Here is a 27,163-nt window from a genome sequence, read left to right as displayed (position 1 = left end):
AGAGGAAACCCCACAAGTGACCCCTATATTAGAAAATAGACCCCTCAAGGAATGTATTTAGATGCACAGTAAGCACCTTGAACCCTCGGATGCTTCACAGAAGTTTATACCGTTGAGCTGTAAAATAATAAAATCGCATTTTCTTCACAAAAATGTTGTTTTAGCCCCAAGTTTTAAATTTTTCTAAGAGCTAATGAGAAATTTTTTTTACAACAAACTGAGGTCCATTTTTTCGTGAGTGACCCAATACCCTATATGTAATCGGGAAGTATTTTTCAGGCACTGGGCAAAGGTCAGAAGGCATAGAGCGCTAGATTTTACTGTTATGGTTTGCAGGTACCATGACCCCCTGGGAGAGCCTATGAGGTGTCAGAACAGCAAAACCCCCATAAGTAACCCGATTTTACACACAACACCTCTCAATGAATTCATATAGGGGTGCAGTGATCATATTGACATCACAGGTGTGTCACAGAATTTTCTACCATTGATTAGTGAAGAAAAAAAAACTACAATTTTACCATCAAAATTTATTTTTAGCCCAAGATTTTACATTTTCACACAAGAAGTTTGTAAAAATGGCACCAAAATTTGTCATAAAATTTCTACTGAATGCAACAATATCCCATGTGTGGCTGTATAGTACTGCTTAGCCATACGGAGAGACTCGGGAGGACAGGAGCGCTATTTGCCTCCTAGAGCACAGATTTTCCTAGAAGAGTTTGTGGACTCCATATACATAGTCTCTATTTGCTAGAAGAGCAGAATCCCCCTCAAATGACCCAAGATTGGAAATTATAACCCATTGGAAATTTATCTACAGGTGTAGTGACGATTTTGACTCCATTTATATTTTCCAGAAACAATAATAATGTTGCCAAGGGAAAATTGCAAACTGCCACTGTAGTGACCAGTACACTGTAGTGACCATTACTTTGCAGTCACAAGTACGTTATGCCCAGCACGTGCTTCTGGAGACATGCACCCGTAAGTTAGGTGGGCTGTCTTCGCTTCAGAAATGCCAAACATTGACGCTATATGTGCTTTAGGTACACTGTGGGGCTCAGAAGGGAGGGGGACATTTGGATTTAGGAACACAAAATTTGCTGAATTTCTTTTGGCGGGTGAGGAGCCATTTTGCTTTTACTGAGCCTTTGTACTTCCCCTATATTTCTGTTAACAGATACTGGATCTGAGTGTCGGCTTGATTTTTTGTGGATTGAGTTGAAGCTTTTATTTGGAACATTTTACATAACATTTGGGATCACATTTATCTGGCACTCTACGCTGAGAACTTACTTTGGGGTTTCCATATAAATCTCTGAGTGACATGATTCAGATGAAACCCCCAAGGGATCCAATCACTATAATGAGGCAGCAGAGTTACTCTGGACTCCATCTTGCCTCTGCTCAGCAGTGTCCTTCTTTTCAAAAGTGCGCAAAACTGTGTCCGATGGCACTTTTATGCACGACTAAAAATATGGAAACCGCCGGATCTTAGGTCCTTTGGCTTCCACAGTTCATCCATCACCCTCAGTATAGGGAATATTCCGACAGGGGTTCTGTCTGAATCACATATTTCAGATATTTACACGGAAACCCTGATGTAAGAGCTCAACGCAGAGCGCAGGGTAAATGTGTGCCGAGCCTTACTCGGGGATTCGAGTTTGAACTCAAGCACAGCCCATTGCTCGCCAAGTAATGAGCACACCTGATGATAACTGAGTATCAGCGTTCACATTCGCGCATCCCTAATCATTAACTGAACAGTACAGCCGCTAGTTGTCGGCTTTCTGTATAACTTGCCCAACCCCTTCAATGTCTTGGAAGGATTTTGAAATAAATGATTCCACTACAATGAGATATTTTCAACTAAGCAACTTTATTGGCATTCAAGAAACAGTGAAAGTTTTCTTGTAATAAACTAAAGCAGTGATGATATACAACAGCACTCATATCATGACTCAATATGTGGTGGTAGGTCACCTCAAAGACATATAATAGATGCCATTTTTGGACAACCCTTACAGTTGAAAATTACTAGTAAAGTAAAATAATCTCATATATCACACTGTGCATACAATATCTATATCCAAATGATCTCTGGTGAAATTGTATATCAGATAATCTAGCATCTAATTAGGATCCTTCATTTTATAGGCAAATTTTACAAATATTATAGTACACATAAGAAAGTCAGGTATTTGACTTATAAAGGTATTAGAATATCTACTGGTAAAATTTGGACAACTCTTTATGCCCAAATGTTAGTCTCTATCTATCTATCTATCTATCTATCTATCTATCTATCTATCTATCTATCTATCTACTGTATCTATCTATATTCTATCTATATTCTATCAATCTTTCTAATATCTGTCTATCTATAAAGTCTATATTTAAATATATAAATATTTAAAACAACATTAAATCTTCACTTTACAAATCCAACTTTATCTTTATCCTACCAATTTTTCCATTAATTGTTCCGACAGTAGGAGACCTAGACATTCAACCTATACTCGGAGACCACCCTAGTGTGCTTGGGAAAACCCGAGCAACGAGTATACTCGCTCTTCGCTAATCTTAATCAAAGAAATATTCTTTCCAGTCCAGGACTGATCAGTCATTCTGAGAAGTATCATTTCACAGGTAAAATCTCTGTTCAGTGAACACAGACTTTATATTAGTGAGATAGAGATGTCAGTTGCTGCTGATAAGAATCTATGTGGAGAGGAGGGAGGAACCAGAGGAAGAGCTCCTCCTACTTCCCCATCCATAGAATCTCATGAACAGCAGCTCTCATCTCCTATCTCAGTAACGTAAAATTCTGTCTTTGCTGAATACAGAATTTCCCTGTGAATGTAGAATTTTGAGAATGACTGATAAGTCCATAAGGGGAAAGAAGCAGATTTCTCTGATAAGATCTATTATAAAGTTTCTGGTTTTATAGTGCACTATTGAGTTGTCAAATAAAAACTAAAACACAGATACACTTTAACCTTACATGCTTGCCAAAGCAACAGACAAAATAACCAAGCAAGCAAAAAAATAAAATTATTATTTGCAGAAGAAAAGCTAAATAAAAGTTTCCTGCAAGTAATAAGGTCAGAAAATAAGGGTGGAAGGGACACCCATATATAGAAGTTACATGCCCGTATATGTATATACAGTATATAGTATATATGTAAAACGTGCAACATTCTATAAAATTAAAGTTCTAGAAAAAAAAATTCTATAATCTGATTTAAACTTAAACTTACTGGCCTCTTAATGTACTTTGAAAAGCTGTAATGTGTCAAATCCTGAATTTCACAGTATATGAATATCAATAAAATGGGAAGTTCTTCTAAATGTGTCTTCAAAATGGCCAACTTAAATTTAATGACAGTTTGTACTTGTTTTGGGATTAAAAAAAAGTGTGTGATACATTTTGTGTATTTTAGGGGGATATTAGCTATTAGGGTACATTTTGAGCAGACAGAAGATTGTAACTCCCCAAGCACAGAGATTTCCAACATGGATGTATAGCAGATTTACAAAGAGGCATATTGTTACTTGGGTGCTATTTTACTAAAGTAAATGCTCATCTGGGAAATCTCTTTGAAAATGAAGCTACTCTTTAAGTTCATGTTGTAAAATCATCACTGCTAAAGCTATAGATAGAGGTTATTGGAATAATGTAAAGCTTGAATATTGCAAGTGATAGCTGATTCACTTCAACAATGGTGCCCATGGCTGGAATGGTGTTTAGATTTTGAGCTATGGCTGCTGGACACGAATCCTCCCTTGTGATGGTGGTGATGATGTCCACCATGATGAGAAGATGATCCCGAATGTTTCCCCCCAGTGCTGGAGTGCAGGACAGCTAGAAGGAATAAATGAAATGTTTGTTGTGAGCAAAATTGTTAAATTTTCTTTATTTCTGAAATCAATACGGTATATACTGTAGATGCCACGTCAAGAATTAAAATATATCACGAATGTATACTTACAGATATTCACGTGACCCTCGGAACACAGTCTGCAAAATAATTGATAATGAATTATAAAGTGTTCCTCTAATAACAAGGTCACTTTCTACAAAATATACAAGCATCTAAAACTGAAAAACTGAACACAAGTCCAGGTAACTATCTACTATAAAGAGATTTCCACTAAATAATTCAGAAAACTGAATAAGGCTATAGATAATAGCATAAACATATGTGAGACAAGTGTTGTGCATTGCAAAGTTTTCTTCCAGCTGGAAAAGCCAATAATGGATGGATAAAATACAAAACGGGTTTGGCTTACAATCACTGGTGGAAAATACTGATTGAAACATGCAAGTGTAAAAGTGACCAAAGAGGTTTCTCCTAAATAACATTTATCATTAGAGATGACCCAATCGATTCAATGCAAATCAAATTCATATTGAGTTTTTAAGAAGTCACTCAAACAACTTGCGATTCACATTGTTTGAGCTGACTAAAATGGCTGCTGTCATTTCACACATTACAGAATAAAGCTCAAGTCAGAGAAGGCTTGCAAGACCTAGGGTGCTACCAGGTGGATATCTCCATGATGGCTTGCAGTTATCACATCACATGATATGGCACAACCATTCAGGAATGACTATCGTAGCCTCTAGAAAAATAGAGGCAGGGAATGCAGCAGCCATTTTGTGGAGAATATGAATAGTAAAAGGACTTTTACAGCACATGGCTTACTCATATAAAAAGCAAAAAACTTCATAAAACATCTTACAAATTGCACAGATAGTGTGTGGCAGCACAGCAATGAAGAAGATTAATGCGTAAGGAAGAGGGTATGGGTTACCATCATTATGGTAAGGTCACATTGACATTACTAAGGCTATGTTTGCGTTAAAGAGTTTGAAATAGGTTGGATACCCACCTAGGAGACCTCAAAGATGCATATATGTCTTTTTAGGACAATTGGAGAACTTTTGTTTTGAGGTCAATGACATTTTTTGGGAAAACTTCACAAAGCTGATGAATTTGAACTTCAAAAGATTCACTCATCTCTGCTTATCAATGATCCAAAAGATAGGTGATAAGTGTCTGATCACTCCGACTGCTTGAACCCACGTTGATTATAGCACCACTGGCACCATGTGCCCCTTTTTAACGGAATTCATTCCATGTCTAAGGACTGGATAAGGTAAACATGCGCAACTGCCACTCCAATTGTAAGACACAGAATTAATTTTTTATGGTGGTCCTAGCAATCAGATCCTTTCATCCATAATATGGATAGTAGATATGTTTTGGTTATAGTAAATTTCTTTTTTACGTTACTGTTCTTTTCTCATAAACAAACTACATAAGGCAGTGCCATATTAATATTATAGTCACTTTTGTAGTGCAATAACCTACCTGCTCTCTTCTCCTTCCAGCATTTTCTTATAGGTGGCAATCTCAATATCCAGAGCCAGTTTGACGTTCATCAGCTCCTGGTATTCTCTCAGCTGGCGAGCCATGTCCTGCTTGGCCTTCTGTAGGGCAGACTCCAGTTCCGACAATTTGATCTTGGCATCTCGGACAGCAGCTTCACCACGTTCTTCAGCCTCTGCGATGGCAGCTTCCAGGGCGGCACGCTAGAAATAAAGTAAGATATTACTGTTTCTATTGCTCTAATATTTTCTTGCATCAAATATGATAAAGTTCTTCATAGTAAAAAGAAATGTATTTTAGCTGCAAATGACATTATTTCATGGATAGATCCTAAGATACGTATTTTTAATAAGGTTCTGTACCTGGGATTTAGCACACTCAATCTCTCCCTTGAGCCTTTGGATTGTTCGGTTAAGTTCAGCTATCTCATTCTTGCTGTTCTGCAGGTCATTGCCATTTCTTCCAGCTGCCATGCGTAGGTCCTCAAACTATATGTGAAAATTGTGGAGGAAAAAAAACACATATGTACAGTATCTGAACAGATTCTTAGTGGACTTTGCAGAAAAATCTTGTACAGTTCTCTACCAACAGACATTAGTAGAGATTGGGAGTCTGGTCCATTCTTCCAATGAGCAGCAAAATATTTGCTATATAAGGACAAAAGCTCATCCATCCAATTTGAGGCTCATACTGCAGGTCAGCCCTGATAATAAGCCATGGTTGTATATTCCTGCAATACATTTTTAATATTATCCAGATTCTCATTACTTATTGCTATTCCTAATTGCTCCACATCACCCAAATAGTGGAATATTTAAACTTGCCCACAGTAGCTAGGCTTCCTTCATCTAGGGCCAAGATACAATCAGTCCCAACTAATCTAAAAATTATAGAAAGTTGTCAGCTGAAACTGACGGTATAAACTAGGAACATAGCCTCATAGAGGATATAGCCCTATTAAAATCGTACTGTAAGAGTTATAATTGCAATCTCCACTCTGCAGAAACTGAAGTTCAATCAGTTATGCTAATTATGGAGCTCGGTGCACCCTTGGTGTGGCTAAAAGCTCAAAGACCCATTCCGCCCACTGGATTTGCATGCCTTACCTCCCTCACTGGTGAATGACAGCACTGAGCTCTCTCTCGGGAGACGGTGCTCTCTTCAGGAAAGCCAATGCTGTCAGTGGGTGGAATGGTGCACTTAACTGTTTAGCTAACCTAATTAGTATGACTGATTTAACTTCAGTTTCTACAGTCAATTGTAACACTAAAGCTGTGATTTTCATAGGAGCTATATCCCCAACTAGGATATGTGAGTCATAGAATGTTAGAGTTGGAAGGGATCTCCAGGGTCATCTGTCATGATTCCCAATGGCAGGGACTTAGGCAAAAAACAGACAAGCTCTAGGAAGGATGGTATCTTAGGTAACCGCGATACTGAACCTAACACGCAACTAAAAATAGCCAGGGGGTGTGCCTACGTTGTCTCTAGACACCTCGCGCCAGCCGGAGAACTAACTACCCCTAATAGAGGAATACACAGACCTGACTTGCCTCCAGGGAAACCCCAAAGGTTATAGTAGCCCCCCACATATAATAACGGTTAGGTAAGAGGAAAACACAAACGCAGTATGAATATAGATTCAGCAAAGCGAGGCCCTCTGACTAGATTGCGGAATATACCAAAGAGGACTTCGCGGTCACCTCAAAACCCTGAACAGCCATCCTGGAATTACCTTAACTCCGTTGTCAACTCATGACACCGGAGTAGCAATTCCAGATCACTAGAGCTTCCAGCCGCACGAGATATGAAAATGCATGCTGGACAAAACAAACACAAAAGCCAAAGATTCAACTTAGCTGACTTGCAGACTTGGAGCAGGAAGCAAGCAACAAGGTGCTCTGATAACATTGATTGCCGGCACTGCAATGACTGGGAAGCCAGACTAAATAGAAGACTCCCAATTTCCTAATGGAAACAGGTGCACTGGAAAAAACAAGACACCAGTCAACCAGTACCACCAGTAACCACCAGAGGGAGCCCAAAAACAGAATTCACAACAGTACCCTCATGAGAACCACCAGGGCGATCTGGATGCGCCCTATGAAAGGCGCGAACCAAATCCGAAGCATGAACATCAGAGGCAGTCACCCAAGAATTATCCTCCTGACCGTATCCCTTCCATTTAACCAAATACTGAAGTCTCCGTCTGGAAATGCGAGAGTCCAAAATCTTCTCCACAACATACTCCAATTCACCCTCCACCAGCACAGGAGCAGGAGGCTCAACAGAAGGAACAACCGGTACCTCGTACCTCCACAACAATGACCGATGGAAGACATTATGAATGGTGAAAGATGCTGGTAGATCCAAACGAAAAGATACAGGATTAAGAATCTCCAAAATCTTATAAGGACCTATAAACCGAGGCTTAAACTTAGGAGAGGAGACCTTCATAGGGACAAAACGAGAAGACAACCACACCAAGTCCCCAACACGGAGATGATGACCCACACGACGATGACGATTAGCAAACTGCTGAGTCTTCTCCTGAGACAGCTTCAAATTGTCCACCACATGACTCCAAATCTGGTGCAGTCTATCCACCACAGTGTCCACTCCAGGACAATCCGAAGATTCCACCTGGCCAGATGAAAAACGAGGGTGAAACCCTGAATTGCAAAAGAAAGGAGAAACCAGAGTGGCAGAACTGGCCCGATTATTGAGGGCAAACTCTGCCAACGGCAAAAAGGCGACCCAATCATCCTGATCAGCAGACACAAAACACCTCAAATAAGTCTCCAAGGTCTGATTAGTTCGCTACGTCTGGCCATTAGTCTGGGGATGGAACGCAGACGAAAAAGACAAATCAATGCCCATCCTGGCACAGAACGCTCGCCAGAACCTGGACACAAATTGAGATCCCCTGTCAGAAACGATGTTTTCCGGGATACCATGTAAACGAACCACATTCTGAAAAAACAAAGGAACCAACTCCGATGAAGAAGGCAATTTGGGCAAGGGTACCAAATGAACCATCTTAGAAAAACGGTCACACACCACCCAAATGACAGACATTTTCTGAGAAACCGGGAGATCCGAGATAAAGTCCATAGAGATGTGCGTCCACGGCCTCTTCGGAATAGGCAAGGACAACAGCACCCTTCTTAGTCAAATCAGTCAGAGGTCTAACCACACTTGAAAACCCAGTTATAAATCGACGATAGAAATTAGCAAAGCCCAAGAACTTCTGAAGACTCTTCAGGGAAGTAGGCTGCGTCCAATCACAAATAGCCCGAACCTTGACAGGATCCATCTCAACAGAAGAAGGGGAAAAAATATACCCCAAAAAGGAGATCTTCTGAACCCCAAAAATGCACTTTGAACCCTTTACAAACAAAGAATTGGACTGCAAAACCTGAAAAACCTTCCTAACCTGTTGAACATGCGACTCCCAGTCATCCGAAAAAATCAAAATATCATCCAAATACACAATCATAAATTTATCCAGGTATTTACGGAAAATATCGTGCATAAAGGACTGAAAGACTAAAGGAGCATTAGAAAGACCAAAAGGCATTACCAAATACTCAAAATGGCCCTCGGGCGTATTAAATGCAGTTTTCCACTCATCTCCCTGCTTAATCCGCACCAAATTATACGCACCCCGAAGATCAACCTTAGAGAACCACTTAGCCCCTTTAATACGAGCAAATAAATCAGTCAATAGTGGCAAAGGATACTGATATTTGACTGTAATCTTATTCAACAAGCGATAATCAATACAGGGCCTCAGGGAGCCATCTTTTTTACCCACGAAAAAAAAACCTGCTCCTAAAGGGGATGAGGATGGACGGATATGTCCCTTTTCCAAGGACTCCTTAATATACTCTCGCATGGCAGCATGCTCAGGCACAGACAGATTGAACAAACGACCCTTGGGAAACTTGCTGCCAGGAATCAATTCTATAGCGCAATCACAATCCCGGTGAGGGGGAAGAGAACCAAGTTTAGGCTCCTCAAAAACATCACAAAAATGAGACAAAAATGCCGGAATATTAGAGGGAGTAGATGAAGCAATGGAAACCAAAGGTACTTCCCCATGAGCCCCCCAACATCCCCAGCTTAACACAGACATTGTTTTCCAGTCGAGGACTGGATTATGAGTTTGCAACCATGGCAATCCAAGCACTAAGACATCATGCAAGTTATGCAACACAAGGAAGCGAATCACCTCCCGATGGTCAGGAGTCATACACATAGTCACTTGTGTCCAGAATTGTGGTTTATTCCTAGCCAAAGGTGTGGAGTCGATACCCTTTAGAGGGATAGGAACTTCCAAAGGCTCTAGGCTAAACCCACAACGTCTGGCAAAGGACCAATCCATAAGACTCAAGGAAGCGCCAGAATCCACATAGGCATCCACAGTGATAGATGACAATGAACAAATCAAAGTTACAGACAAAATAAACTTAGATTGTAAGGTGCCAATTGAAAAAGACTTATCAACCTTTTTTGTGCGTTTAGAGCATGCTGATATAACATGAGCAGAATCACCACAGTAGAAGCACAACCCATTTTTGCGCCTATAATTCTGCCGTTCACCTCTGGACAGAATTCTATCACATTGCATAATCTCTGGTGCCTGCTCAGAAGACACCGCCAAATGGTGCACAGGTTTGCGCTCCCGTAAACGCCGATCAATCTGAATAGCCATAGTCATGGATTCATTCAGACCTGTGGGCGTAGGAAACCCCACCATGACATCTTTAACGGCGTCAGAGAGACCTTCTCTGAAATTCGCCACCAGGGCGCACTCATTCCACTGAGTAAGCACCGACCATTTTCGAAATTTTTGACAATATATTTCAGCTTCATCATGCCCTTGAGAGAGGGCTATTAAGGCCTTTTCAGCCTGAATCTCCAAATTAGGTTCCTCATAGAGCAACCCCAGTGCCAGAAAAAACGCATCCACACTGAGCAGCGCAGGATCCCCTGGTGCCAATGCAAATGCCCAATTCTGGGGGTCACCCCGCAACAAGGAAATAACAATTTTAACCTGCTGAGCGGAATCTCCAGCGGAGCGAGATCTCAGAGAAAGATACAATTTACAATTGTGCTTAAAATTCAAAAAACAAGATCTATCTCCAGAAAAGAACTCGGGTATAGGGATCTTGGGTTCAGACACAGGAGCATGCATAACATATTCTTGGATATTTTGAACCTTAGAAGCGAGAGCATTTAGGTTTGAAGCTAAACTCTGGATATCCATTTTTCAACAGCAGAGATCTGAGCCATTCAGGGGTTAAGAGGAGAAAAAAAAACAAAACAAAAAAAAAAAACAGCAGACTGCAATTATGGCTAGGAGAACTTCTGAGCAAACAAACAAACAAAAAAAAAAGTGTCAGAAACTTCTTTTTACTCTCTTTCTTCAGCCAATACTCTTAATACATTAGGGCCGGCAATACTGTCATGATTCCCAATGGCAGGGACTTAGGGAAAAAACGGACAAGCTCTAGGAAGGATGGTATCTTAGGTAACCGCGATACTGAACCTAACACGCAACTAAAAATAGCCAGGGGGTGTGCCTACGTTGTCTCTAGACACCTCGCGCCAGCCGGAGAACTAACTACCCCTAATAGAGGAATACACAGACCTGACTTGCCTCCAGGGAAACCCCAAAGGTTATAGTAGCCCCCCACATATAATAACGGTTAGGTAAGAGGAAAACACAAACGCAGTATGAATATAGATTCAGCAAAGCGAGGCCCTCTGACTAGATAGTGGAATATACCAAAGAGGACTTCGCGGTCACCTCAAAACCCTGAACAGCCATCCTGGAATTACCTTAACTCCGTTGTCAACTCATGACACCGGAGTAGCAATTCCAGATCACTAGAGCTTCCAGCCGCACGAGATATGAAAATGCATGCTGGACAAAACAAACACAAAAGCCAAAGATTCAACTTAGCTGACTTGCAGACTTGGAGCAGGAAGCAAGCAACAAGGTGCTCTGATAACATTGATTGCCGGCACTGCAATGACTGGGAAGCCAGACTAAATAGAAGACTCCCAATTTCCTAATGGAAACAGGTGCACTGGAAAAAACAAGACACCAGTCAACCAGTACCACCAGTAACCACCAGAGGGAGCCCAAAAACAGAATTCACAACAGTCATCATGTCCAACCTCCTGCTCAAAGCAGGATTAACTAAACCATCTCAGACAGATGTCTCTCCAGCCTCTGTTTGAAGACTTCCATTGAATGAGAACTCACCATCTCGTGGCAGCCTGTTCCACTCATTGATCACCCTCAATGTCAGTTGGGCTGACAGACTACATTTAAAGCACAAAATGATAATTTCAACTAAGCCCTCGGAGCACTCATGGTGATGCCAAACAGGTCAATGCATCTTTTCACCTACTTATTTTCCATTTCTGTCTTCTGTGATTGATAGTTCTGGTTTTATAGGGACCAGATAAGGTTGGAAATAGCTGCAAAACAATAACCTGGGAAGATGCACAGAAGTGCTTATCCACCACAAGGGTGCACAGAGGGCCTGTGCTTGATTTTAATGGTCATTTTGTGAAGACATGCTCCTGTTGTTGTTACAAGCTTGTAGGGCTTGTTGGCATTCCCTCCAGGATCCCTGAAACAAAGATATTTGGTACCTCTCATAAACTTACCCTTGACTGGTACATAGCTTCAGCTTCAGCTCTGCTCCTGCTGGCTATCTCTTCATACTGAGCTCTGACCTCAGCAATGATGCTGTCCATGTCTAGATCTCGGCTGTTGTCCATAGACACAACCACTGATGTGTCTGAGATCTGAGCCTGGAGCTGAGCAATTTCCTAAAGTGTTAAAGAAATATATCTTTAAAAAATAAACTAAATAAAGTGAAAATGTACATTTGTAGAAAGAGTTGTATGGAAAATATACAACAGTGGTTTCTTACGGCATCGTATAGAGTTCTTAGGAAGTTGATCTCATCAGTGAGGGAATCTGCCCTGGCTTGAAGTTCAGCTTTGTTCAAGAATGCAGCATCAACATCCTATAATATAAATATCAAATAATGGTATAATTATCCTGTATAATGTATGTGTACATCCATATAATGGATATTACAGTTAAACTAGAAAACTGTGCACACTCACTCTCTTAACAGAAACAAATTCGTTTTCAGCAGCTGTCCTCCTGTTAACCTCTTCTTCATACCTGAAGAATGAAAATCAGTTTATTTAATGGCTAATATACTGTACCTTACAAAAACGATCTAATTAGCACCAAGAACAGGGGTAAACACTGCCTTCCTTGTAATTATATTATAACACAATGCAATTTCCAATAGCAGATCTATTGAAAGATTATGTAATGGCACATACCATATATACAGTACCTGAAATTTTTTGAACTAGAACTACAGGAGCAAATTATTTATATCCTTTGATCTGTGTGGGAAATGTAATTAGATCTAATAACAGGAGCAGAAAGATAAACTCAAGATCTTGACGATATTGGTAAGTGTTCATATAAGCGCTCTCCACACATGTCTGTTATAACTGAACGGATTGTCTCAACATGATAAATGGTTACAATTGCAAATTGGTGGTAGAACCAATTAGTCTTGCTCTGAAACTGGTCGGATTGTTGGATCCAGGCCACATTTCGAATTCCTGTGCTCTTTCCATACTGCAAAGGCAAATTTGCCACTTTTAGCAGCATTGGAGAGCATGTAGCGTTCAGACCAGTGACTCGATCATGCCCTTGGCCCAAGCTGTAAGAGACAATCTTCAGGAACACATCACCCTCCAGCAACCTGGAAGCGGAGAGCCTGGAAAACAGTGTGCTGTTGAAGATTGATCTTGAGAAACTGCAGAAGATCAACTTTGAGTTGAATTTCTAGAAATTCATAGGCAGTGGCACCCATGAATTTGATCACTTTTTCATGAGGATCACAAAAAACAATGCCTTGTGTCATTTCACATACTGCTGAAGCATGAGCGAGGCAACCCCTTAATACCCTGCAGCTATGGCACCACATGGCTGTATCACAAGTGATCAGGGGGGCTATCATGGCCTGTATATGATGAGATGGGGGACCAGCCAAGGAGGGGAATTTTAGGCTTGGACAGTGTAGGAATAGCAGGTTATTCCACACAGGCATAGAAAAAGGCCTAATCTGAGTCTGGTGTACTATAACTAGAATTTATAGGATAATTTAATGATATTTGGAGTCATCTGGATTTTTATCTCTTTTACTTTTCTGCATTTTGAAGTGATTTTGTAGGACTTATGTCACTTAAAGAAGATAAATATGCTCTCCTAAATGTATATAGTAATAAATTATTTATTTCTGCTGTTCTCATATTAGATGGCAACAACCTGGTGTATTTTGCAAAGAGTGACCTGAGTATCACACATATGTAGTAGTGATAAGATCATACCGTCTTCTTAGTTCTTCCACTGTTCCCTCCATGCTATTCCTTTCTGCTTCAAGATTAGCCTTCTCACTTTCCAGGCTCTCCAGTTGTCTCCTGAGGTTACTGATAAAAGCCTCAAACAGAGGTTCAATCTGACACCGGGCTGTTTTCTGTTCTTGTAGAAGAGCCCACTTGGTCTCCAGCATCTTATTTTGTTGTTCCAAAAATCGAACCTGCAAAAAAGTATACAGAAAAAAAAATGAAATGCAACTTCTACGCATTGGCTTTCTATGCAATATTGTCTTACAGGAAAATCTCTCTAAAAACCGCCTTTTTCACAAGACTGTTCCTTTATCTAAACCGACAAACTGCAAACTGGTCATTTTCATTGAGAGTACCATCCCTTTACATAAACATTTTAACTTTTGGTGGTCATCTCCATTTCAATGCAAGCAATTTTTCATCCAATATTCCACATATGAATGTCTAGAACATTGGAAGAGAAAGAATTTCAGAACCTGAAACATTTCTGCTTGAGCGTTAGAGAGATTTCATGAATCCTTTGAGCACTGATTTTTTTTTTTTGTTGCACCCATTCTCAATTTAATGTAATTTAATGTTTTTTCTTTCTACTTCTGAGCCAACATGGACATTCAGATGAACAATGTGTAAAACATATTTTACCATTCTAAAAATGATTTACTGTAAATGTTTGACTATTTGGATTTTGTCAATAATAAAAAGGAAAATAATTAAAATAAGCTATAATCATGCTATATATTTACTGATCCAAGTTTTGTCACATTGAATGTCAAATACAAGTAATGAGGTTTTACCTTGTCAATGAAGGAAGCAAACTTATTGTTCAGACCTTTGATCTGATTCTTCTCTTCAGTCCTCACTCTCTGTATGTTTGGGTCAATCTCCAAATTCAGGGGAGCCAGGAGACCCTGGTTGATGGTGACAGAAGTGATTCCGCCAGATTGTCCTCCAAATCCATGACCACTGCCACCGATGCCAAACCCAGATCCATGTCCGCTCTTTCCTGAGTGGTGACTTCCCAACGAGATCTTATGTCCCTTGGATCCAAAACTATGGGCGCTCTTGCTGCTGAAGCAATGTTGAGTCTTGTGTCCATGGCCCGTGTGTTTAGAAGAATGGGATAAGATGCTGTGGGAGCTGGAATGTTTGGGTAAAGCTACGGAGCAGGAGCTGAAGTGCTTGTGTCCAGAGGAGGCATGGATGGAGTGATGAGACATGATGGTTCTTCTTAGTAAGGATGTAAAGTGGAGCTGCTCAGTCACCTTTAGATGGCTAATACTGTTGCTTGGTCTTTTTATACTTACAGTGGGTGTAGTCATAGAAATATAGCCTGTCATTAATGCATGTGACTCTGGCTTGATGGCATCAGATCCTCCTTGCTTCATAGGAAATAAAACATTCATTTGCTTATGATATAGCATCTTTTCAGATGCAGCAATAGAGTTATATTCAAAGAATGGGTGGATGGAAGAAGTATTAATCTGTTTAATGAGCAATAAAAGAATGACCATTTTGTAACTGGTAAGCCAGAAAGCTATACTCAGACAGCAGTAAGTAACCATTGCTTCTTTGTCCAAGCACAGCAGTGTAAATGCAGTGGGGACCATAAATAATAGCAGTGATTTTCTCTTTTCCCTACAATAGCAGCAGGGATTAGAGCTCGCTCCAGCTGTTTAACCCATCAGATGCCAGGTTAGACAGTTCCCTTCCTCTTTACGTCAATTTGCTCCTCAGCAAAATATCGCGCCAATTGGTTGCAAGGCAGATAGCAGCCTAAGACTGGTCCTCCCGATCTGCCATGTACTGGAATCTATTAGGTCTTACATAAGGGTGCATTCACGTATGTCCAACCACCCAATATTTTTTCACTCGTGCTGAAGTAAGCATGCAAAGGGCTCATGCGCATCTAGGAGTCATGCTGTATTGTTGGTCAGCGTCAGAGGCATAACTAGGGGTCCATCTCAGGGGGAGTGGGGGATGAAACACAATTGAGTGAGTCCCAAACCAGGTAACCATGTTTACAACTATGGTGGCACACTATAAATATAGTGAATATTGTGGGACCTCAGCAGATGACCATGCTATTACCGAAAAAAAAAACAGTATTCAAAAATTGACATTGATATTATCACCAAATGGTGAACATAAGTGGTAGATACCAGTCCTGCAGAACTTATTAACAGATTACCGCACAGTTGTTGATAGTGACTTACAGGTAATGTTCTTTCTTTTGGGGTCATTCACTTTTCCCATCTTTTCCATCTGGACCAGTCCAAAATAGCAACTTCTTCCATCAGAACCTTCCTGCAGCGCTTATAAGAAATTCACATGTGAATTCTCACATTTTCAGCACCGTCTCCGTATATTCACAACACCTCATTTTGATGATTCCCCAATTGCTAAGCCCTCTGATGCTATCATATTTATCTCTGTTACTGGACCTACTGTGTTGCCCAGAAACATTAACAGTAGTCCTCTTAGTGCTCCATATAAGAAAAATGCCTACCACTGTGCCCCTTACATAGTATAATGCTCCCTTTGTATGCTGTGGAGGGTAAAATTGCCACCAAAAAATATCAATGCACTTTGTGTATGCCTTACAAAGTAAAAGTACCCATAAGTTGCTCACTCGAAAGTAAAAAAGCATCCTGTGGGCTCTAGATGGTAAAATATTAATGCTTTCTGTGAGTGCCCTTGAAAGTATTAATTTCTACTGCATGCTCTTTTGATGGTTAACATTAGAGATGAGCGGAACTTTCAGGGTTAGGTTCAGTCCAGATTGGCGAACGTCCCGATGTTCATTGAACATTTCCAAACCCCATCAAATTCAATGGGAGCAAAAATCAAACGCATAGACAACAACTTTAGGGGGACCAAAAAGCTGCCAAAAGAGCTCAAATTAGTGGGAGACATCAGGAAAAGTTGCATCAATTAACCCAGAGTACAAATAGTATATTTTTGCAGCATGGGTGCATGGGACAGGGCCTGGGACAAAGCTTGGACCAGAATTTCTAGCTTAAACTTTGATCAGTAGCAGGTGGATGTGTGACAGGTGTAGGCTGTGCCAAATTCAGATAACACACACAAAGGAGACCCAACTTGGAGTCCAAACATTTGCAAAAATTAGGGGTAGACACCAGGAAAAGTGGCATCAATTAACCCACGGTCCATGTGTCATCAGTGTGACATGTACCAGCGCCTGGGAATCAGCAATACTGTTTGCGCTGTTCCTCCGCACTGGGTGCTGAAGACAGCTCTCATCATTGTCCCCTGCTCTGCCAGTGATCAGCATGAACAAAGGACAATGGAGAGAGTAGTATTCCAGAGTAAAATTAAGAATAAAATAAAAAATCACATTATACTCATCTGAACACCTAATCCCCTGGAGCATTTGTCCCCCTTAAACAATAAAAAATAAAAAACAGCAATATCCTTCACCTGTCCGAAGTTGAAAATTTCCCTCCGGTCACAGGCATCAACTGATGGGCGTAACTTGGGAACAACAGAGAGAGCAGGTGGCACCTGCGCTATAAATAAATAAATAATAAAAAAAATTGGCTTGGTTTACCCTGTATTTTTGATAACCAGCCAGGTAAAACTAACAGCTGCAGGATGAAAGCCTCAGCTGTCAGTTTTAACAAGGCTGGTTATCAAGAATAGATGGATCCTACAACGTTCTTAAATTATATAAATAAATAATTTTAAGAAAGAAATTACATGGGGGTCCCCCCATTTTTGGCTACCAGCCAAGCTAAAGCAGACATCTGTGGACTGATATTCTTAGGCTAAGCGGCCATGGATAATGGACCCACCAACCTAAAAATACACATGTGGTCAAAATTGTTGGTACCCCTCGTTTAATGACAGAGAATCCCACAACGGTCACAGAAATAACTTGAATCTGACAAAAGTAATAATAAATTAAAAAAATCCATGAAAATGAAAAAATTAAAGTCAGACATTGCTTTTCAACCAAGCTTCCACAGAATAATAAAAAAAAAAACTCATGAAATAGGCCTGGACAAAAAAAAATGGTACCCTTAACTTAATATTTTGTTTCACAACCTTTTGAGGCAATCACTGCAATCAAATGATTCCTTTAACTGTCATTGAGATGTCTGCACCTCTCAATAGGTATTTTGGCCCACTCCTAAAGACTGCTCTAGTTGTCTTGTGTTTGAAGGTTGCCTTTCAGATGGCATGTTTCAGCTCTTTCAAAAGTTTCTCAATAGGATTCATGTCAGGGCTCATAGAAGGCCACTTCACAATAGTCCAATGTTTTCGTCTTAGCCATTATTGGGTGTTTTTAGATGTGTGTTTTGTGTCATTATCCTTTTGCAAGACCCATGACCTGCGACTGAAACCAAGCATTTGACACTGGGCAGCACATTACTCTCTAGAATCCCTTGATAGTCTTGAGATTTCATTGTACCCTGCACAGATTCTAGACACCCTATGTCAAATGCAGCAAAGCAGCCCCAGAACATAACAGAGCCTCCTCCATGTTTCACAGTATGGACAGTTTTCTTTTCTTGATATGCTTCATTTTTCCATCTGTGAACATAGAGCTGATGTGACTTGCCAAAAAGTTCCATTTTTGTCTCATCTGTCCATAGGACATTCTCCCAGAACCTTTGTGGCTTGCTAACATGTAGCTTGGCAAATTCCATTCTGGCTTTTTTATGATTTTTTTTCAACAATGGTGTCCTCCTTAGACGTCTCCCATGAAGTCCACTTTGACTCATACAATGACAGATGGTGCGATCTTACACGGATGTTCCTTGATCTTGAAGTTCACCTTTAATCTGTTTAGAAGTTTTTCTAGGCTTTTTTGTTACCATTCGCATTATCTGTCTTTTTGATTTGTCATCAATTTTCCTCCTACGGCCATGTCCCATGGATCTTAAATTTCTGAATAATATGTGCAACTGTCGTCACAGGAACTTAAAGCTGCTTGGAAATGGTCTTATAACTTTTACCTGTAACATGTTTGTCTATAATTTTCTTTCTAATCTCCTGAGACAACTCTTTCCTTCGTTTCCTCTGGTCCATGTTGAGTGTGATACACACCATGTCACCAAACAGCACAGTGAGTATCTGTAGCCCTATATACAGTCCCACTCACTGATTAAAAAATTGTAGACACCTGTGATGCTAGTTAGTGGACACACCTTGATTTAACATGTCCCTTTTGTCACATTATTTTCAGGGGTGCCATCATTTCTGTCCAGGCCTATTTCGTAAGTTTTATTATTTTTTTTAATTCTGTGGAAGCATGGTTGAAAAGCAATGTCTGACTTTAATTTCTTCATTTTCATAGATCTTTCATTTATTATTACTTTTGTCGGATTCAAGTTATAACACCTTACTGACATCGTATTAGCACACGGATGTCAGCATCCCCCGCTTTGATGTGGGCTCTGGCGGTGAGCCCACATGTTTCCGGGGATATGCCAGCTGTTTTGAACAGCTGACATGTGCCTGCAGTAGCTGCGGGTGGAATTGCGATCCACCAGCAGCTATTAACTAGTTAAATGCCACTGTCAAACTCTGACAATGTAGAAATCAAAAGAGAACTCCAGCACACAAAAAAAGTTCCAAGTGAATAATAAAGTTTATTTTATGAACTTGTGAATTTTCTATATTTCAAAAAGTGAAGTCTGCACACAGTAATGAAACAAGAAGAATATATCAGGTATCAGTTTCAACGTTTCGGCTGACCATGAGCCTTTATCAAGATATACCTGTATCTGTAATGATATGAATAATAATCAGTATCATATAAACGAAACAAATAATCCAAAATAACAGTAATCAGCCCTGACATCTTCAGGGTATATCCAGTCCATATGTACACATACATCAAAATTTATATGCAGTGCCCCAGAGTCCTGGTCATTGCAGTATTGTCGCTCTTCCACTAGGGTGTGTCATGGTACGTCTCATGGTACTGAGAGAGTTCACCTGATCAGGTATCACAGAGCAAAAGGTTCTATGCAAAAACTCTTACTGTCTCATTTATTCTTTCTCGTCTGGACTATTGTAACTCTCTACTAATCGGCCTCCCTCTTACCAAACTCTCCCCGCTCCAATCTGTCCTAAATGCTGCTGCCAGGATCATATTCCTCACCAACCGTTATACCAATGCCTCTACATTGTGCCAGTCATTACACTGGCTACCTATCCACTCCAGAATCCAGTACAAAACTACTACCCTCATCCACAAAGCACTCCATGGCTCAGCACCACCCTACATCTCCTCTCTGGTCTCAGTCTACCACCCTACCCGTGCCCTCCGCTCCGCTAATGACCTCAGGTTAGCATCCCCAATAATCAGAACCTCCCATTCCTGTCTTCAAGACTTTACACGTGCTGCGCCGATTCTTTGGAATGCACTACCCAGGTTAATACGATTAATCCCCAACCCCCACAGTTTTAAGCGTGCCCTAAAAATTTATTTGTTCAGACTGGCCTACTGCCTCAACACATTAACCTAACTATCCCTGTGTGGCCTATTAAAAAAAAAAAAAAAAACATAATCAGGTTCCTTGCATCGTGTTCTCATACACTTTATGCAGTTAATAGCACTCTGTGTCTGTACTGCTACATACTTAGGCAGTTAACTGGTTCATGCAGCTTTACATGAACACCCGAGCCTTACACTATGGCTGGTCCAAATAACTAAAGCAATTGTTACTATCCACCTCTCGTGTCTCCCCTTCTCCTCATAGGTTGTAAGCTTGCGAGCAGGGCCCTCATTCCTCCTGGTATCTGTTTTGAACTGTGATTTCTGTTATGCTGTAATGTCTATTGTGTGTACAAGTTCCCGCTATAAGTTGTAAAGCGCTGCGGAATATGTTGGCGCTATATAAATAAAAATTATTAGAATTATATTATTATCTATTAGGCCACTCCTCACACTCGGGTAAAACTGGGTGTTGGATAGGAAGTTAGTTAGAAAGCTGCCTGGGTGAGACCCAGAGAAGACCTGTCAGGCAGACAGGGAGAGAAAAGGAGGAACATCTGAGCTGCAGACAGAGGTCCCTGTCAGGGGTGGGATCCTGACAGAGACATAGCAAGAGATAGAACGTTACGGGGCTGCGCCTGCACCTCATTGCGGCAGTATCCTAAGAAAGGACAAGAAGCGAAGAATATTGTGGAGAAGTGAGAAACGAGATCATAGCACAAGGAGAAACAAGGAGAGACTCCTACCAAGAGGAGTCCTGCCTTAAGATCGGCAACATCCTTCTGAGGTGCGTAGCCGGTGGCCGGAACACCGAGGGAGTAATTGGCTCTACGCATTGCTTCAAAACACGGCAGGACAGTTAATTCCAAGTTGGCTGCCTGACCTTTAACCTAATGAAGACAACAGAGGCAAATTGTGGGAGAGGGGCATCTCTAGGGTCCCTATAAAATAGCTCCAGGCCTACCCCGTCATACGGGTCGTCCTAGCCATACCATCTGGGGGACGGAGAAAGAACATCAGAAATATACACGAGAGTCGTGAGGACTATCCCGTGGTGCTCAGCAGGAAGGTACTACAACACACAGGCGCTAGTAGGAAGGCTACTGATTTCCACCTGCAAAGGGAACTCTGGATGTGCCTTCGGAACGGCCGGACTTAGCCTGCCCTGTGAACGGTACTCTGGACTGTGGACGCTGACGTCTTCAGTAAAAGGTAAAGAGACTGCAACCTTTGTGTCCTTGTTATTAATCGCGCCTTACAACATCCACCATTACCACCTACTCTTCAAGGGAAGCCCTGGGGACATACTTCACCAGTGGGAAGGTATAACATCTAGCTGCCATTCCATCACCCCAGCGGACCCCTAGCAACGTCGGTCACCCTGACCAAACACCACAGGTGGCGTCACGAACACTTGACAAACTACACCCTTAATTGGGCGCCCCTTTGCAGGGCCACGGACCGGGTTGGGCCACCGTGACATCTTCAGAACCGAGACAGAGGGACCCGGTGCCGAGTACCCCACTGCCCTGCGCCTTGGGGCGATCCATATATAAACCCGTATATATATGTAAACCTTCTACACGGCGGAGTAATATCCAAGCCGAAAAACACCAAACATATCTGTCAAAACACATGAATTACTTGTCAGCCATACTGATATATGGCGTATATTATAATGATCTTAATACAAAGTAATGTGAATACCATTAAGTGGGTCAAGCCGTTTTGTATAGAAACACATATACATTAATGTCTCTGTAACACAAAATGACGGAATGGTTGAAGGAAAAGCAGAGCCATAAGGCCAAACAGACCCCAGCAGCGATACCGAACCAGTGAGAAGACGGAAAAAAATCGAAAAAACCTCAGATGGCAGGTACTATATTGGGATAATTCTTGGTTACGTTATTGTGATAGGATTTTACTCATATAGAGGTTTCTTTTTCTCTTTTTTTCTCCCTTTTTTTACATATTTTACATATATATACGGGTTTATATACATTTTGATGTACAGTGGGGCAAAAAAGTATTTAGTCAGTCAGCAATAGTGCAAGTTCCACCACTTAAAAAGATGAGAGGCGTCTGTAATTTACATCATAGGTGGACCTCAACTATGGGAGACAAACTGAGAAAAAAAAATCCAGAAAATCACATTGTCTGTTTTTTTATCATTTTATTTGCATTTTATGGTGGAAAATAAGTATTTGGTCAGAAACAAAATTTCATCTCAATACTTTGTAATAAATCCTTTGTTGGCAATGACAGAGGTCAAACGTTTTCTGTAAGTCTTCACAAGGTTGCCACACACTGTTGTTGGTATTTTGGCCCATTCCTCCATGCAGATCTCCCCTAGAGCAGTGATGTTTTTGGCTTTTCGCTTGGCAACACGGACTTTCAACTCCCTCCAAAGGTTTTCTATAGGGTTGAGATCTGGAGACTGGCTAGGCCACTCCAGGACCTTGAAATGCTTCTTACGAAGCCACTCCTTCGTTGCCCTGGCGGTGTGCTTTGGATCATTGTCATGTTGAAAGACCCAGCCACGTTTCAACTTCAATGCCCTTGCTGATGGAAGGAGGTTTGCACTCAAAATCTCATGATACATGGCCCCATTCATTCTTTCATGTACCCGGATCAGTCGTCCTGGCCCCTTTGCAGAGAAACAGCCCCAAAACATGATGTTTCCACCACCATGCTTTACAGTAGGTATGGTGTTTGATGGATGCAACTCAGTATTCTTTTTCATCCAAACACGACAAATTGTGTTTCTACCAAACAGTTCCAGTTTGGTTTCATCAGACCATAGGACATTCTCCCAAAACTCCTCTGGATCATCCAAATGCTCTCTAGCAAACTTCATCGGGCCCGGACATGTACTGGCTTAAGCAGTGGGACACGTCTGGCACTGCAGGATCTGAGTCCATGGTGGCGTAGTGTGTTACTTATGGTAGGCCTTGTTACATTGGTCCCAGTTCTCTGCAGTTCATTCACTAGGTCCCCCCGCGTGGTTCTGGGATTTTTGCTCACCGTTCTTGAGATCATTCTGACCCCACGGGGTGGGATTTTGCGTGGAGCCCCAGATCGAGGGAGATTATCAGTGGTCTTGTATGTCTTCCATTTTCTAATTATTGCTCCCACTGTTGATTTCTTCACTCCAAGCTGGTTGGCTATTGCAGATTCAGTCTTCCCAGCCTGGTGCAGGGCTACAATTTTGTTTCTGGTGTCCTTTGACAGCTCTTTGGTCTTCACCTGTCATGAATCCCCAATGGCTAGGGATAGCACAGGATGAGCAAAGTATAATAAATATCGGACGAGCTCTAGGGTGATGGAACCTGGGCTGACCGCTGCCCTACGCCTGACAAACGCAACTAGAGATAGCCAGGTAGCGTGCCTACGTTGGTTCTAGACGCCACGCACCAGCCTAAGAGCTAACTAGTACTGCAGAGAAAACAAAGACCTCACTTGCCTCCAGAGGAATTAACCCCAAAGATATAGTTGCCCCCCACATGTATTGACGGTGAAATGAGAGGAAGGCACACACATAGAGATGATGTATATAGCTTTAGCAAATAGAGGCCCGCTGAAAACTAGAAAGCAGAATGACACAAAAGGGGACTGAGCGGTCAGCAAAAAACCCTAATCAAAAAAACCATCCTGAGATTACAAGAACCCATGTGCCAACTCATGGCACATGGGGAGAACCTCAGTCCACTAGAGCAACCAGCTAACAAAGAGACATTCAAAGCAAGCTGGACAAAAAACCAAACAACTGAAAATCAGCACTTAGCTTATCCTGAAAGATCTGGGAGTAGGTAGGCAGGAACCAAACAGAGCACATCTGAACACATTGATAGCCGGCAAGGGAAATGACAGAGAGGCCAGGTAAAATAGGAAACACCCAGCCTCTGATGGACAGATGGAAACCAAAGGCCGCAACCCACCAAAGTCACCCAGTACCAGCAGTAACCACCAGAGGGAGCCCGCAAACAGAATCCACAACAGTACCCCCCCTTGAGGAGGGGTCACCGAACCCTCACGAGAACCCCCAGGGCGATCAGGGTGAGCTCTATGGAAGGCGCGGTGTTATGACCCCAGTGGACAGGGTCTCAGAGGAACGTGTAAGTCTGCAAGATACAAAAATCCAGCTCATAGGGCTGTGGTAACTGGGTTGACCAAATAGCTACTCCTAACGCCAACACTAGAAGTAGCCGGGGATCATGCCTACGGTGATCGCTAGATGACTCGCGCCAGCCGGAGAATCTAACTACCCCTAGGAGAAGAAAACAAAGACCTCTCTTGCCTCCAGAGAAAGGGACCCCAAAGCAAGATACAAGCCCCCCACAAATAATAACGGTGAGGTAAGAGGAAATGACAAACACAGAAATGAACCAGGTTCAGCAAAGAGAGGCCAGCTTACTAATAGCAGAATATAGCAAGATAACTTATCTGGTCAACAAAAACCCTATAAAAATCCACGCTGGAGATTCAAGAACCCCCGAACCGTCTAACGGTCCGGGGGGAGAACACCAGCCCCCTAGAGCTTCCAGCAAAGGTCAGGATACAGATAGGAACAAGCTGGACAAAAATACCAAACAAAACAAAAGCAAAAAGCAAAGAAGCAGACTTAGCTTGAAAAACAGGAACCAGGATCAGAGGACAAGAGCACAACAGATTAGCTCTGATTTCAACGATGCCAGGCATTGAACTGAAGGTCCAGGGAGCTTATATAGCAACGCCCCTGAACTAACGGCCCAGGTGAGGATATAGGAAAAGACAGACGCTCCAGAGTCAAATCACTAATGACCACTAGAGGGAGCAAAAAGCAAAATCACAACAGTACCCCCCCCTTAGTGAGGGGTCACCGAACCCTCACCACGACCACCAGGGCGATCAGGATGAGCGGCATGAAAGGCACGAACTAAATCGGCCGCATGAACATCAGAGGCGACCACCCAGGAATTATCTTCCTGACCATAGCCCTTCCACTTGACCAGGTACTGAAGCCTCCGCCTGGAGAGACGAGAATCCAAGATCTTCTCCACCACGTACCCCAACTCGCCCTCAACCAACACCGGAGCAGGAGGCTCAGCAGAAGGAACTACAGGCACAACGTACCGCCGCAACAAGGACTTATGAAACACGTTGTGGATAGCAAACGACACAGGTAGATCCAGGCGAAAGGATACAGGATTAAGAATTTCCAATATCTTGTAAGGACCAATAAAACGAGGTTTAAATTTGGGAGAGGAAACCTTCATAGGAACAAAGCGGGAAGAAAGCCACACCAAATCCCCAACACGTAGTCGGGGACCCACACCGCGGCGGCGGTTGGCAAAGCGCTGAGCCCTCTCCTGTGACAACTTCAAGTTGTCCACCACAAGATTCCAGATCCGCTGCAACCTATCCACCACAGAATCCACCCCAGGGCAGTCAGAAGGTTCCACATGACCCGAAGAAAAACGAGGGTGGAAACCAGAGTTGCAGAAAAACGGCGAAACCAAGGTGGCGGAACTAGCCCGATTATTAAGGGCAAACTCAGCTAATGGCAAGAAGCAGTAGCGTAGCTACTGGGGGGGCAGAGGGGGCCATCGCCCCGGGCCCTGTCACATGAAGGGGCCCACCGGGAGCCGCCACTGCCACTTCCGTGATGAGGCACAATACAGCACAGGAGGAGAGCAGTAAAATGCCTGCGCCCCTGCCTGACGGAGACTCTGCATGCTGGTCGGACAGTGGCCAGTTGCAAATCTCCCTCCTGCACTGTATTGTGCTGACCGACCTCCTCCCAGGGCCAGGCTGCAGGTTTCTTCCCTCTGTGTGCACTCTGGGACTGGCTTAGGGCAGGCTCGCTGGGTCCTAGTGCCCACCTGCATTTCACTCAGATACTTCCTGGTCCTGCTGCAAACGTCATTGGTAAGTGGGGTCCTGGGGATAAAATGCATTAAATTGATAGGCATGTCAGTCACTGGGGGGTAAATGTGAGAGGATGGGGGTGTTGTGGGGGCTTAGGTGGGGGAGGGAGACAGGGCACTGGGGGGGTGAATGTGAGAAGATAAGGGTATTGTGAGGTCTGAGGTGGGTGAGGGGCAACAACACTGAGGGGCTGATTATTATACGGTTTTGTTAAGAGACTATACGCACTCCATCACATGTAATAGTTGTTCTCTGGGAAGGGGAGGTAGGGGGCATATTATACTTATCAGCTGGGTAAGCCATGAGCTGCATCACATTTAAAGCATTACTGCAGCATTTTTTGTTATTTCACCGCTGGAGTGGCGCTTTAAGGCACACGGTGCACATTTTGCTGCGGATCCGCAGCAGTTTCCCATGAGTTTACAGTTCAATGTAAACCTATGGGAAACCGAAAACGCTGTGCACATGCTGCGGGAAAAAAACGCACAGGAACGCAGCGGTTTACAATCCGCAGCATGTCAATTCTTTGTGCAGAATCGCAGCGATTCTGCACAGATAGGAATGCATTGATCCGTTTACTTCCCACATGGGGCTGTGCCCACGATGCGGGAAGTAAGCGGATCATGTGCAGATGGTACCCGGGGTGGAGGAGAGGAGACTCTCCTCCAGGCCCTGGGAACCATATTTGTGTAAAATAAAAAAGAATTAAGATAAAAAATCATGATATACTCACCTCTCAGCGCTGCACGCGGCCGTCCGGTCGCAGGGTTGGTGTACGAGCAGGGCCTGAGATGACATCGCGGTCACATGACCGTGACGTCACAAAGGTCCCTCTCACACAGCATCTTTGGAACCGGACCGCCGCGTGCAGCGCCGAGGAGATCGGGACGTCAGAGGGTGAGTATAACCATTTTTTAAATTATTT

At 42.4% G+C, this 27,163-nt stretch overlaps 1 protein-coding gene and 2 long non-coding RNA genes across 3 annotated transcripts in view; 2 read left to right on the top strand and 1 right to left on the bottom strand.

Moving 5' to 3' along the window:
- Positions 1–947: 947 nt before the first annotated feature.
- Positions 948–5,469, top strand: LOC143817000 (uncharacterized). Its single transcript, XR_013224038.1, has 3 exons — positions 948–987; positions 3,998–4,129; positions 5,402–5,469. It is a non-coding gene; the product is annotated as an uncharacterized LOC143817000 (long non-coding RNA).
- Positions 5,378–15,079, bottom strand: LOC143816998 (keratin, type II cytoskeletal cochleal-like). Its single transcript, XM_077298042.1, has 7 exons — positions 14,657–15,079; positions 13,845–14,053; positions 12,555–12,615; positions 12,356–12,451; positions 12,087–12,251; positions 5,762–5,887; positions 5,378–5,602 (listed from the first exon to the last, which is right to left on the bottom strand). Exons 1-7 carry the CDS (start codon positions 15,077–15,079, stop codon positions 5,378–5,380), a joined length of 1,305 nt encoding a protein of 434 aa, XP_077154157.1.
- Positions 5,507–27,163, top strand: part of LOC143816999 (uncharacterized) — a 66,085-nt gene continuing 44,428 nt past the window's right edge. Inside the window, exon 1 of the long non-coding RNA XR_013224037.1 lies at positions 5,507–5,613. This is a non-coding gene — a long non-coding RNA (uncharacterized LOC143816999). The remainder of the gene's footprint in view (positions 5,614–27,163) is intronic.

Source organism: Ranitomeya variabilis, chromosome 3 (genome assembly GCF_051348905.1).
Source record: "Ranitomeya variabilis isolate aRanVar5 chromosome 3, aRanVar5.hap1, whole genome shotgun sequence".
Lineage (NCBI taxonomy): Eukaryota > Metazoa > Chordata > Amphibia > Anura > Dendrobatidae > Ranitomeya > Ranitomeya variabilis.
Note: the sequence above shows the minus strand (reverse complement) of the source record. Positions and strands in the feature narration are given on the sequence as shown.